The sequence below is a fragment of the Salvelinus sp. IW2-2015 genome, linkage group LG17 (assembly GCF_002910315.2).
Source record: "Salvelinus sp. IW2-2015 linkage group LG17, ASM291031v2, whole genome shotgun sequence".
NCBI classification, from domain to species: domain Eukaryota; kingdom Metazoa; phylum Chordata; class Actinopteri; order Salmoniformes; family Salmonidae; genus Salvelinus; species Salvelinus sp. IW2-2015.
In genome coordinates this window covers 19,720,306-19,734,528 of record NC_036857.1, presented here as the reverse complement: position 1 = coordinate 19,734,528, position 14,223 = coordinate 19,720,306, and the positions used below count along the sequence as shown (strand labels likewise).

At 40.7% G+C, this 14,223-nt stretch overlaps 1 protein-coding gene across 1 annotated transcript; it reads right to left on the bottom strand.

Annotated features, from left to right (window-relative positions):
* Window positions 1-572: 572 nt before the first annotated feature.
* LOC111977080 (SAM pointed domain-containing Ets transcription factor-like) lies at window positions 573-12,712 on the bottom strand. Its single transcript, XM_024006380.2, has 5 exons — window positions 12,188-12,712; window positions 4,708-5,171; window positions 2,602-2,799; window positions 1,640-1,822; window positions 573-1,092 (listed from the first exon to the last, which is right to left on the bottom strand). Exons 2-5 carry the CDS (start codon window positions 5,156-5,158, stop codon window positions 914-916), a joined length of 1,011 nt encoding a protein of 336 aa, XP_023862148.1. The 5' UTR covers window positions 5,159-5,171; window positions 12,188-12,712; the 3' UTR covers window positions 573-913.
* Between the last annotated feature and the right edge of the window lie 1,511 nt (window positions 12,713-14,223).

Genomic DNA, 14,223 nt, shown 5'->3' with positions numbered 1-14,223 from the left:
TATTTAAACACATTCTTACACATTGTCATTATAAATATTCAATATTATATTCCAACATTTGTATGTATCCAGTCACTAGATCTCTGACACAGGTGTTCGACTCTACATACAGTTCCTAGCACTTGAAATGTGGCAGTGGTATTGAAGTGCTTATATTACAGTAGTTCACTGTATTCACTAATTCCTATTAGACTGTATTCTTCCGCCAGGGAATGGGCACCGGAGTCAAATCATTTCAATTCAATGAGATCTGTGATATTACAAATCTACATCAGGATCATAATTGGCCCTACTGTATGGGGTAAACAGCTGTGACTGTGACCTATGAAGTGGCCTTAACATTGGACTGCTACTAGAGATCAGCAGTGAACATATTTAATCCATTCTATAGGACATTATATATTCACCATAGCTTAGTCCACTGTAGTTTCCAAAGCAAGCTTCAGAGAACTAATTATGTCAAATGTAACATTTGTAAGTGCTATGGGTTGTAAGGAGGGACATGTTGAAATGTAAATGGCACTAAAAAGAGCAACCATTACAAATTAAGAAATAAATAGTAGCTGATGCACTGGTGATTAATGTGAGTTCATAATCAGAGAAAAAGTATACAAACATATGGAATTGACATTTGTGAAAATGAAATATTGGACAATTAATATTAAAATTGTTTCAACAATATTGGAAATGTAAAACATTACATATCTAATGCAATGTGACAATAAATTCCCATATGCAATCAGGTTACACATAAGAATATTGAAATTAGGCAGGAGTGCACAATGCAGGAGGCAGTCTATACAGTGCATTGTTAATGCTGGAGCTAAAACAGCAGTTAGAGGCTTCTTTTCAGTTAGTTGTCACCAGTCATCACCACTTGTGTTCTCCTCTTCTGGCTGGCTGCTCAACAGCTTCATACAGGGTGGACAAACTGATAGACCAGTCTCTGGGACACATCAGGCTTGCGGATGATGCCCTTCTTGTAGTACTGTCGGATAGAGCGACTCAGCTTGTCGTAGTTCATAGCTGGACGGTTCTTTCTGAGGCCCCATAACCTGGCTACATGAGCCGAGTTTTCGATTTTGAAGATACCTGATGATTAAAGGAAAAATAAAATGCAAGAGATGGAACATTTCACTTTTTTCAGCAACCAATGGACAGTAAGCCCCAAATGTTGAATAACCCAAGTCAGTTCACATGGCCAAATGTTCTCACCCTTACAGTGTACATTTGAGCTTTAAAGCCCCCATCCAGTCTTTTTATTTGAGCTTTTAAATCATCACTATATTTCTAATAAATTACTGTGTGTGTCTATTTCATAAAAATAACCTTTTGCCATTGAAATGCTCAGTCTGATCCCGTGGGCGTGTTTATAGGAATTTAAATATATTTGCATACACCGCCCTGATTGGCGCATCGGACCGTCTTGAATCTAGAGCCTACCCCGCGTACCCTTTCAAAGTAGGAGGAATCATATGCAAAATAAAAGATGACTGGTCATTGGTCAGAATAATCAGATCAGATTGTGATGTCATGATCTGGGCCAAAAACTCTATCCCACCTGAACAGGCTGAAATTCCAGGCTAAAATGTACACCATACACCTGTCTGCACTCCCCCCTTTTTCCCTGCCCACTAACCTTTCTCCTTGTTGAGCCAGCGGATGCAGCGTCCATAGTTGTGTGGCTTGAGGAGCAGCTGTCTAAGGAACTGCCACAGGTGGATGGGCTGGCTTGAGCAGGATGAGTCAGCCTCTGGACACGTCTCCTCAGCACCATGTAACTTGGTATCTCCTGGTGTGCAACACTCCTTCATGCACGCAGCTGTGACAAAAACAACATTGAACAGGATTACGCATTTGTTATCTCAACATAAGACTAAGAAAATATCTGAAAACTACAGTACAATCTATTTAGTGAATGAGCCAAGTACTCCTTTGGCTTGTGGCTATAAAACATTAAATTATTTTCTATGGAATTACGCACACCATAAATAAAATATATGCCATATTATAATATAAGTGTATAAGTGTACATTAAGAACACCTGCTCTTTCCATGTCATAGACTGACCAGTTGAATCCAGGTGAAAGCTATGTCACTTGTTAAGTACACTTCAATCAGTGTAGATAAAGGGGAGGAGACAGGTTAAATAAGTATTTTAAGCCTTGATACAATTGAGACATGGATTGTGTATGTGTGCAACTCAGAGGGTGAATGGGCAAGACAAAAGATTTAAGTGTCTTTGAATGGGGTATGGTAGTAGGTGCCAGGTGCACCAGTTTGAGTGTGTCAAGAACTGCAATGCTGCTGAGTTTTTCACACTCAACAGTTTCCCATGTGTATCAGGAATGGCCCACCACCCAAAGGACATCCAGCCAACTTGACACAAGTGTGGGAAGCATTGGAGTCAACATGGGCCAGCATCCCTGTGGAATGTTTTCGACACCTTGTAGAGTCAATGCCCCAGCGAATTGAGCCTGTTCTGAGGGCAAAAGGGGGTGCAACTCAATATTAGGAAGGTGTTCCTAATGTTGTGTATGCTCAGTGTATATATACCACAGTCTGAATAACAGATCCGTTCAAGGTTGTCAGTTGCCCTACCTGATCTCCAGATGTCCAGGTGAGCAAACAGCAGGTCTCCACATTGCATTGAGCGCTGCCTGAAGTCCTCCTCTGTCATGGAGCACAGGTCCTTCCCACTGAGCTCCTGGAACACCTTTCCCACCTGGGGTAGTCTGTACAGGTGCTCTGTCCACAGCAGCCACTTCTGGACGTTCCCACAGTTCCACTCCATGGGTTCTGCAGAGGCGATGAGGTACATTGTACTGTATGCAATTTCTGAACTGATATTTGTCTTCCCTATGACAGGTAGTGAGTGAGCATGTGAAATGAGGCATGTGAAATTATGAATTGTCAACAGTTTCATTTGCACAGGGCGGAGAGGCCCCAGACACTTCTGTCATTGGGCTTAGCCCAGCGTCAGTGGTATTCAAGTTTCAAGTTTCAGAGTTTATTCAAGTTTTGAAGTTTATTCGCCACGTGCACAGAATACAATAGGTGTAAAACAGTACAGTAAAATCCTTACCTTGAGAGCTCTTTCCCAACAATGCAGTGATAATAATAATATATTATTAGCATAGAAGTCTTATTTATTAGCATAGAAGTCGCAATGTCGCATAAAAAAAGGGCACCCTACAGTAAATGGTGACCTTTACTGTTTTGTTTGCTTTCCTATAAGTAAGATCTGACAGTGGATAATGGGGTATTTCAACTGCGAGACTTTTCTCAGTGCTCTTTCATCCTTATTCTCTGTCATTCTACAGACAGTGACAGGTCACATGTTTAACTGTGGTGAACATGACAGACCCTGAGACTTATAGAGACATGAGGTCTATCCCTTTTGGAYACTATTCAGACCCCTTGACTTTTATAACATTTTGGTAAGTTACAGCCTTATTCTAAAATTGATTCAATCGTTTTTTTGATCTTTATTAATCTACCCACAATACTCAATAATGACAATGCAAAAACAGTTTTAAAAAAACACGGAAATATCACATTTACATAAGTATTCAGACCCTTTACTCAATACTTTGTTGAAGCACCTTTGGCAGCGATTACAGCCTCAAGTCTTCATGGGTATGACGCTACAAGCTTGGCACACCTGTATTTGGGGAGTTTCTCCCATTCTTCTCTGCAGATCCTCTCAATCTATGTCAGGTTGGATGGGGAGCGTTGCTGCACAGCTATTTTCAGGTTTCTCCAGAGATGTTCGATCAGGTTCAAGTCCGGGCTCTGGCTGGGCCACTCGAGGACATTCAGAGACTTGTCACAAAGCCACTACTGCGTTGTCTTGGCTGTGTGCTTAGGGTTGTTGTCCTGTTGGAAGGTGAACCTTCACACCAGTCTGAGGTCCTGAGTGCTCTGGAGTGGGTTTTATCAAGGATCTCTCTCCGTTCATCTTTGCCTCGATCCTGACTACTCTCCCAGTCCCTGCCACTGTAAAACATCCCCACAGCATGATGCTGCCACCACCATGCTTCACTGAAGCAATCGGGTTCTTGGTCACTTCTCTGACCAAGGCCCATCTCCCCCGATTGCTCAGTTTGGCGGCCAGCTCTGGGAAGAGTCTTGGTGGTTCCAAACTTCTTCCATTTTAGAATGATGGAGGCCACTGTGTTCTTGGGGACCTTCAATGCAGCATCATTTAATTGGTACAKTTCCCCAGATATGTGCCTCGATACAATCCTGTCTCAGAGCTCTACAAACAATTCCTTTGACGTCATGGTTTTTGCTCTGACATGCACTGTCAACTGTGGGACCTTATATAGACAGGTGTGTGCCTTTCCAAATCATGTCCAATCAATTGATCTCATAGCGAAGGGTCTGAATACTCATGTAAAGAAGGTATTTCTGTTTTTTATTTTTAATACATTTGCAAAAAACTGTTTTCACTTTGTCATTATGGTGGTATTGTGTGTAGATTTCTGAGGATTACATTTTTTTAAATCCATTTTAGAATAAGGCTGTAACATAACAAAATTTGTAAAAAGTCAAGAGGTCTGAATACTTTCCGAAGGCACTGTATGAAACAGTAGCATAGTTTACTGCACAGTAATAACAGTAATAATAACCGTAATACCATGGTAACAATATGTTAACAAATTACAGGCACACAATAACTTCGTAGTTAAACAGTTTTCCTACCTGGGGTAATGTTGAGCAGCTTGCAGGCGGTCTCTATGTCCTTCATTACCTCTCCCAAGACAATGCTCTGGACCTGCTCTAGACAGCGTTCTTCCACCTGTCCCTCTAGCCCAGAGGGGACCTCCAATCCCAGGCCCACCCCCATGCCCTGGCTGTCGATGACAGGGCACTGCTCCAGGTGCTTACAGGGGGGCTCAGGGGGTGCTGCCTCTTTCTTCTTCAACAGCCACAAGCTGTCTTCAGTGAGGAGCATGTCAGAGCAGGGCAGGAACACCCCTTGCAGGCTGCGTTCAGAAGCGGTGTGTTTAGGCACACTTATCAGTCCACGGGGCGGCTTGGTGTCCTCCTCCTCCCAGGCCCTCAGGGCAGACACACTGTAGGGGTAGTCATTGAAACTCATCAGGGGAAGGGGCACTGTGCTCCCCACACGGTCACAGCCTGGACTCCCCATAGCTTCAACAGTGCTGGAGATCAGAAAGGAAGACTTTAATCAGGCATGTTATATAAAGGGATTTATACTGGATACAAAAAAAAAGATCCTTTCCGAAAGGTCTCAAAACAATAGCGAACTTGATGGCAAACTGTTCACATATCGACACAGCAAATGTCAGGTGTAAGAAAATGTTTMTTTTTTTATCATGTCAGGTGAAAAAAATCAACTGTCATCCATGAGTGACACTTTCTAATTACAATTTTCTAGTCACTTTGTTTGACTGGCTTATTTTCCTTTTCAATTCACAAGGCAAGCTTTTCCCTCAGACAGTGCTGTCTTCATGCTTAATTGAAACCATATCCAAATGTCAAAATATTAAACAGTAGTAATCCTAAAGCAAACATGACATTTCATTAATGTTGTTTGTTCTGTTGGTACTTTCTTTGAAATTTTGAATTAACCAATCTATTTTCATAAAAACAACACTTCATTATGTAGAGTAGCACGTTAGAGCATGGTGTGTACTGGCCATGCAGATTTTACGGGGATATGGCCTTTGCAGAAGTCAAGGCATTCATACTTCAAGCGCTTCGCGGAGCAGAAGTGAGGGACGTTGTCAAGGAAGTGAGTTTGTGTTCTACTGTCAACTAATCATGTCAGTGRGGAGCTATAAGGAGCTCTCTGCATTGTTACAAGATGTGGGAGGCGCACAGCGATGCAGTAAGGGGCTCAATTTGGCCTCTTCGTGCCTCCAGAGGCTCCGATTACGTCACATCCTCCACATGGAGCCTGAGACCACACTTACAGATCAAGCATAAATGGGCTTTACCCTAACGCTACAAGTGACAAATGACAGTTAGTTTGATAGTTGGTTCTGTGAGATTATACAACGGGTGCGTCGATTCCTGAATGCTGATTGGTTAAAAATGCATTCCAGATGGTGTCTATTCCACAAATTACCACTGGCTAAATCTATGATGTTAAAATGCCTATTTACTCTGTTCCATCTGACTGCGCAATCCACTGTCTCATCAGCCCAGGCAGGCAATTTATAAACTTGATCTCCACTATAAAAAGCATCTAGACATTATCTCACATTTCTTTTAGACTAACATTTAGTTAACAACAGCGGATATTTGTATAAACCTTACTGTCTGTCTCTCCAACATTTGCAACATTGTTGCAATATTCAACTTCGATCTCCAGCTGTCCCATAGTAATAAAAGTGTCTGGACCAGACAGACAGGCAGACAGCTTTTCTCAGACAGTCAAAATCATGAATCTGCTGGCATAATCTTTATGGATGTATGCAAATGTCAATAGAACACAGGTCAAACTAAACGAAATGAGGCCAGTTTGCAGTCTTTCCAGCTTTAGTTTGAAGTGATTGTGTTAGCTGTGTTGTTGGCTAGGTCCTCTGAACAACAGTGTCCTGAGGAGAGAGCACATTTTCTATGCCAGACGAAATCGCGCATCATTACCTCATTGTTATGGATGTATCCAAATAAATGTCACTAGAAAACAGCTTAAACAAACGCAAATGCAGCTACTTTGCTGTTATTCTGGCTGCACCGTTTGACGTGACTGTAAATTAGCCGTAGTTGCCCAGCTAGCAATAAGAACATTGACAATAGAACGAAGGACTGGGTCACGTCCATAGATACAGAACAAAAAGATTTAAGACCTTGTCGCGTCTCTGGCAACCGAACCGATAGAACAAACGACCAGCCGCCTTGGCTAGCAACCTTAGATTTGTGTCGGTACTATATATCTATATATCGTGGAAGGATGAAATAGTATGAATAAATTCATAAAAATAATGTTTTTAATTAAAATATGTAAATTGTTATTTACATTTTAGCAGACACTCTTATCCAGGGGAATTAGGGTTAAGTGCGTTGTTCAAGGACACATCAACAGATTTTTCACCTAGTCAGCTCTGGAAATTGAACCAGCAACCTTTCGGACACTGACCCAGCGCCCTTTACCGATAGGCTACCGTTATACAATAGTGATAATGCCTCGTCTCGGGCCTAACAACACCCGTGCCAATATATCCTCCAAACACCGGCTTCTCAGACATTATCACTTAAACATAAGGTAACAGACATCGTGTAATGTCAAGACTGTGTGCTACTGCATTAAATTAAACTACATGTGAGTATACTGACATCCAGTCTATCCATTATAATCACTGGTGATAATCTAGGGTGAAGTAAGTAGCATTGTCCCATTAAAAGCTAGAATCCTTAGTTGAAACAATAACAAAGTGTCACCTGCCCTCTGTTTTGGTTAAAAAAGAAACTGAGGGATGGGCCTGGAGGAATGTAACCACTTTCAAATTCATAGACAGAGCTATGGATGCAAGGACTGACCATCCATGATATCAAAATAACAATTTTAACCATGTTTTGAGGCTATACAGCACTTGTTTACCTTTAGATTGTTTACAAACATTTGATTAAAACAAGCTGATATTTTGGGTTCTGATGGGGTAAACTCATGAGACATTTCTAAGTTATATTCTTCAAGAATCAATGGGAATACAGTGCATTCGGAAAGTATTTAGACCCCTTGACTTTTTCCACATTTTGTTGTTACAGCCTTATTCTAAAATGGATGAAATACATTTTTGTCCTCATTAGTCTACACACAATACCCCATAATGACAAAGTGAAAACAGATTTTTAGAAATGTTTACAAATTTATAAAGAATATAAAACAGAAATACCCTATTTACATAAGTATTCAAACCCTTTGCTATGAGACTTGAAATTCAGCTCAGGCGCATCCTGTTTCCATTGATCATCCTTGAGATGTTTCTACAACTTGACTGGAGTCCATCTGTGGTAAATTCAATTGATTGGACATGATTTGTAAAGTCACACACCTGTCTATATAAGGTCCCACAGTTGACAGTGCATGTCAGAGCAAAAACCAAGCCATGAGGTCAAAGGAATTGTCCTTAGAGCTCCGAGACAGGATTGTGTCAAGGCACAGATCTGGGGAAGGGTACCAAAACCTTCCAGAAGGACAACCATCTCTGCAGTACTCCACCAATCAGGCCTTTATGGTAGATTGGCCAGATGGAAGCCACTCCTCAGTAAAAGGCACATGACAGCCCACTTGGAGTTTGCCAAAAGGCACCTTAAGACTCTCAAACCATGAGAAACAAGATTCTCTGGTCTGATGAAACCAAGATTAAGTGTCACATCTGGAGGAAACCTGGAAGGTTCACCTTCCAACAGGACAACGACCCGATTGGACATCTCTGGAGAGACCTGAAAATAGCGTTGCATCGACGCTCCCCATCCAACCTGATAGAGCTAGAGAGGATCTGCAGAGATGAATGAGAGAAACTCCCCAAATACAGGTGTGCCAAGCTCGTAGCGTCATACCAAAGACTCAAGGCTGTAATTGCTGCCAATGGTGCTTCAACAAAGTACTGAGTAAATGGTCTGAATACTTATGTAAATGTGATATTTCAGTTTTTTTTATTTTATACATTTGCAAAACTTTCTAAAAAACAGTTTTTGTTTTGTCATTATGGAGTATTGTGTGTAGATTGATGAGGGGGAAAAACTATTTAATCCATTTTAGAATAAAGCTGTAACGTAACAAATGTGAAAAAAGTCAAGGGGTCTGAATACTTTCTGAAGGCACTGTATATCAGTTCTTTTCAATCACTTTGGCACATTTTTCAGATGTAAGTGGTGTATTTTCAAAACTACAAAACTCTAAACTAATTCACTTGTAATGTCCCCATTCTTATGTTCAGAACTCTTGATTAGAGTTCATAAAAATCAAATGGCATTGATAGACATGGTCGCCTGGTTCCTGGCTTCTAAGCAACTTTGCAGTATTATTTTTTGTGTGTGTGTGTTATTTCTCACACTATATTCACAAGCATTTCTCTACACTCACAATAACATCTGCTAAATATGTGTATGCAACCAATAAATATGATGATTTGATTTTCGTTTAAATACCATGAGCACATTTTGTTTAGCCATCAATACATAAAATGTACATTTACATCATTTAGCAGACACTCTTATCCAGAGTGATTTACAGTAGTGAGTGCATGCATTTTTCATACTTTTTTTTAACTGGTCGCCTGTGGGAATCAAACCCACAACACTGGTGTAGCAAGCGCTGTGCTCTACCAACTGAGCCACACAGGACAAAATAATGATAGCCTCACCATTTACTAATTTTAACTACCTTTTAATCCAATAGCAAAAAATACAAGATACACATTTCTAAAAATTCAGATGATGAGTGGAATATATAATTCCAAATGGTAGCACATAGTGCCTCTTTTCACTTTGAAATATTGAAGCACACTGGCTGATGGAGGACGATGATGTAGTATTTACAGCCACATCCATATATGATTTGGTTTTACTTTCCAACATAAATGGATTTCAATTGATACATTTATGATGTAAAAATATTGAATTGTACAGTGTTCAGCACTTATTTTTTTTGTTGGTACTTTAACCCCTTTTTCCCCCAATTTCGTGATATCCAATTACAGTCTTGTCCCATTCGTCCTCTGAAACGCAACCCTGCCAAGCCGCACTGCTTCTTGACACACTGCTCGGTTAACTCAGAAGCCAGCCGCACCAATGTGTTGGAGGAAACACCATCCAACTGGCGACCGAAGTTAGCTTGCAGGCACCCGGCCCACCACAAGGAGTCGCTAGAGCGAGATGGGACAAGGAAATCCCGGCCGGCCAAACCCTCCTCTAACCAGGACGATGCTGGGCCAATTGTACGCTGCTTCATGGGTATCCCGGTCACTACCGGCTGTACCACAGCCTGGGATCGAACCCAGGATGTAGTGACGTCTCAAGCACTGCTATGTAGTTCCTTAGACCGCTGCTCCACTCGGGAGGAAATTGATATGCGATTTTGATTCAGCAGTTAGCAGTTTTGAGCAGATTGATAAAGTGATAGTTAAATGTATTGTCAACAAATGAAAAGAAAATCATATAAACATTTTAATATTGTATTTTGAAAGCAGATATGAACAGGTATCCAAATTGAAAGAGTGATTTGGTGCACGGAGCAAGTGACTTTGAAGATTTGTTTGTCGTACTCAGTCAATTGAAAATGTGCTTAGAGTTTTGAAACATGAGCCATTTTGATGACCTGTTTAGATTTTTTTACTTAGATTTGTGAAAATTTACCACATACAGTACTTGAACCAAAATCATTGAAAAAAACTGTCATTAATATACAGTAAGTTCATTTCTATAAATGTCCACAATGTCATGCAATACTGTATCCATGATAGCTGAATCAGCACTTATAGACTGAGGCCCTGGGGTGTTTGGCTGGTTGCTCAGGTACTGGTGGACACTGACAGYGTTAAGTTTTTTAGGTCACCAAAACGTATTTGAGGTTAATTGCAAAATGAAAGTATCTGCCCTCACAGCATATTAGACAAAAGGTGGACAATAAATAACCCAGCCCATATCAATGGTGTGAGTAACAGCTGAGGTGGAGGTGGCATTGTATCCTCTGACGTGCTGGTTTAACCGCAACAGCTCATAATACTGCCCTGGCCGTATTCACATAGTATAGAATGATCCAGCAAATAGGAGGGCTCAGATGAAAAACTGGACATACATTCAATATTGAGACTGTTGAGAAGTGCTGTGTCTCTGTGCACTAGAACCAGAATGTACCAACCTATGTATGACTTGTGCTGTCTCTTGCTATTGACACTAAGGTGTATAAATGACAGTATAGTGCATTTGTGTGATAAAGTGGGAAATGCGTTTAGGTTTATATTACTATTTAGTGCTTGAGGGGTTTTGGCTGATTGCTTATCATTTCCAATACTAAGTGTAACATAATTGGTGAGTTATTACAGGGAAGTTAAAATAGCCGGAGGACCAAAAACTGTAAAATGGGGGCCTTCTATGGAAAATGAAATAGTTCAATAAAGGGAAAGTATTGTTTGAGTATAACACCATGTACAAATCATGAATATTTTAATAGTTTGAGAATTGAGATATATTAATTCTAATGAAGAAGGTAGTGTCTTACAATCACGCTCCATTTCTATGTTTTCCTGGTGGGTATGTGTGCGTGTGTGTGACTATAGTATACACGTGAAATAAATACTTCTTTAGAACAAAGCACTGGGTTCAAAAATACACCTTGATAGATAACAATGGCTAACGTGATATCAGAGGCATTCAGTCGATATGAAAGATATTTGGTCATGTATTACTCATTGCATTCCCCTACACATTAAACAAAGGGAGGGCTACTTTAAATTCACACCTATTTCTTTATCTAGATACTTTACTAGCATTAAAAAATAATTTCTCAGTGTGTGTGTGTGCGTGCATATGTGTGTGTGTCGTCTAAACCTCCAAACAGAATTCAGGCACACATTCATTAGAACAGGGTGGTTAAACTCTCATTACACCTGTTGAACTGGTTTGGTGTCCCTTGGGGCCTGCTTAATAAAACTGAAAAACATTGCAGGTGTGTGATTAACCTGTGCGTACTAAAAAGCAGTTTGGTGCACTTTCCATGGATGCAAGGAAAAACAAAGAAATGTCAATGTATCAAAAGGAAACAGATCACATGAACTTTATATCCGAGGTGCATGAAAATTCCACAAGAAAGAGAATCACCTCTGATATTGCAAAAAAATCTGAGTGAATTTGTAATTGCAAAAAACAGTAACAGAGTGAAAAAGTGAATACACTGTTTCCTTCAAACATACTTCATCAGTGTCTTGATGACACTTTGTCCAGTACAACTGTGACCCCTTCTGTAAAGAGTGGCACGGTAGATACAACACTCCAACAGTCCACTGCTACAGTGTAAATCCCTGTCTGAAAGTCTTCCTATCAAACTGATTCCATAGTATGTTATCCTCAAAAATATAACTCATAGTAATCATACTGATCATCATCTCCACCATCCCCACCTTGCATAGTTCAAGACAGTCTACCACTTCATTCTAAAAAAAATCCACCTCAATATCTGTCCCAAACCCAGGCGTGTCCGTAGACATACCTTGTCAGAGGAGCAGGCTGCTGATGGTGTTTGAGCTGGTAGACTGTCACTCTGGATATCTGTCTTCACGTCTGTCAATGGACTTCTTGTACAGGTGCTGAAGAGTTCCACAGTGAGTCACAATGCAGATGGGCAGAAGCTCAAGTCCCAAGCTCCTCTGGTGGTGGATGAGTTTAATATGTAGGCTCTCTTCTAGTGGTCTTCTCTGGTTGGCTGTTTCAGTCGTCAGGTTGTAACAGATGATTGTGGCCCTCAGGTCATGAGGCAGTGATGTGTCAGAGAGAGAGAGGGTGATTAGGCAGGATACCTGGAGCCGTGTCTCAAACACTATCAGGTGGTCGGAGTGCTTTCTTCTGCTCTGACAGTTGAGAGAGAATCCTCAGCTGGCTTGCTTGGTGGGGTGTGAGGCGAGGTTGTTGGTCATCATGGCCAGTCAGCCTTATCTGTGATAAAGTTCTCACTATACTGACAAATTCATGCCAGAGGGTGTGCGCGTAGGAATGCTTGCTTCAATGTGACTTCAGGTCATATTTATAAGGAGCTATTTTCACCTAGGTAAACAGTATGATGAATGTGGTTCTACCTAGCTACAGGTGTATGAGCAACTCCGTGACTACATCTGTAACTTCCCGCCCCTCTTAAGAAGTGTGGCAGTTAACTCTTTGCTGTCAGCAATGGCTTCTCATTGTAAAAAGGATGAGTTTCCTAAATGTGTTCCCTTCAGTATTTTCATGTAATCTATACAATGTTTGTGATTTGTGAATAAAACAACATCCCATTGGCGTGAGAGAATTTTCAAAGATTTCTTATCACCCAAAGATTTACATAATGAACCAGGCTGCATTGTGTAAGCCAGGTAACACCACATTTGCCTACCAAATGAGAAATTCCAAGCTTTCTACTTTTTGTGATTTTAAGTGAAGTTGATTTTTTTTAAAGGGAGAGAGTCGCACACTCTCTATATACAGTCGGGTCCGAAATTATTACCCTTGATAAAGATGAGCAAAAATGACTGTATAAAATACATTATTCAAATACTGAGCTATATCATCTGCTAAAAACCAAGGGAAATTATATTATTTTATACTAATGCAATTGCTCAGAGAAAGTAATTTAAAAAATCTCAAAAAGGTAGGGGTCAAAATTATTGACACCCATGTTTTCAATACCTCACCTTGGAAGGATAACGGCACTGAGCCTTTTTCTGAAATGTTGAATGAGTTGAAGAACACATTGGGAGGGATCTTAGACCATTCCTCCATACAGAACCCTTCAAGATCCTTGATATCCTTCCTCTATGCTAGTGGACTGCCCTCTTCAGTTCAAACCACATATTTTCCATGGTTTTGAAGTCCGTAGACTCAAACATTTTGATTTTGTGGCCAATTAACAATTTCTTTGTGGATTTTGTTGTGTGCTTGGGTTTATTGTCTTGCTGGAAGATCCACTAGGGGCAAAAATTTTGCCTTCTGGCATAGGCAACCAGATTTTTGGCTAAAATATCCTGGTACTGGGTTCATGATGCCGTTGACTAAGGGCCCCAGCCCCAGTGGAAGCAAAACAGCCCCATAACATTAAATATCCACCACCAGATTTTACAGTAGGTATGGGGTTCTTTTCTGCTCATGCATTTTGACTATAAACCGACCACTGGTGTGCATTGCCAAAGGGCTCTATTTTCATGTCATCAAACAAATGTACTTGGATTGGAACCGGTGCTTTGGTCAAATGACACTAAATTCTACAAATTTTGCCATGGGTCAAAGAGAACAATTTGCAGTTTTATAGCTAATCTCATGCTCTTCTACACATTTTGCAATGAGGCTGAGACAAAATGTTGCTGTTTTAGAAGTAGACTCAGCTAAATCACGTTGCAACGAGCAGCACCGCAGATATTGAGATGAGCAGATGCAAGACTTTGCTCTCACACAGTCACACACAGTATCTGCGCATGCAGACTGGTACAGGACCAAAACAGGGGAGAAGTTAAGTTGTTACTTTTTTTTTGTGGCCTGCTGGAGGTCATTTTGCAGGGC

What these genes read in the sequence shown, in the direction of transcription:
- LOC111977080 (XM_024006380.2), bottom strand. Translation starts at nt 5,158, where the DNA reads ATGGGGAGTCCAGGCTGTGACCGTGTGGGGAGCACAGTGCCCCTTCCC. An exon ending in CCTGGACATCTGGAGATCAG is followed by an intron (nt 1,823 to 2,601) that starts GTAGGGCAACTG and finishes TTTTTGTCACAG; the next exon opens with CTGCGTGCATGAAGGAGTGT. An exon ending in CTGGCTCAACAAGGAGAAAG is followed by an intron (nt 1,093 to 1,639) that starts GTTAGTGGGCAG and finishes TTTAATCATCAG; the next exon opens with GTATCTTCAAAATCGAAAAC.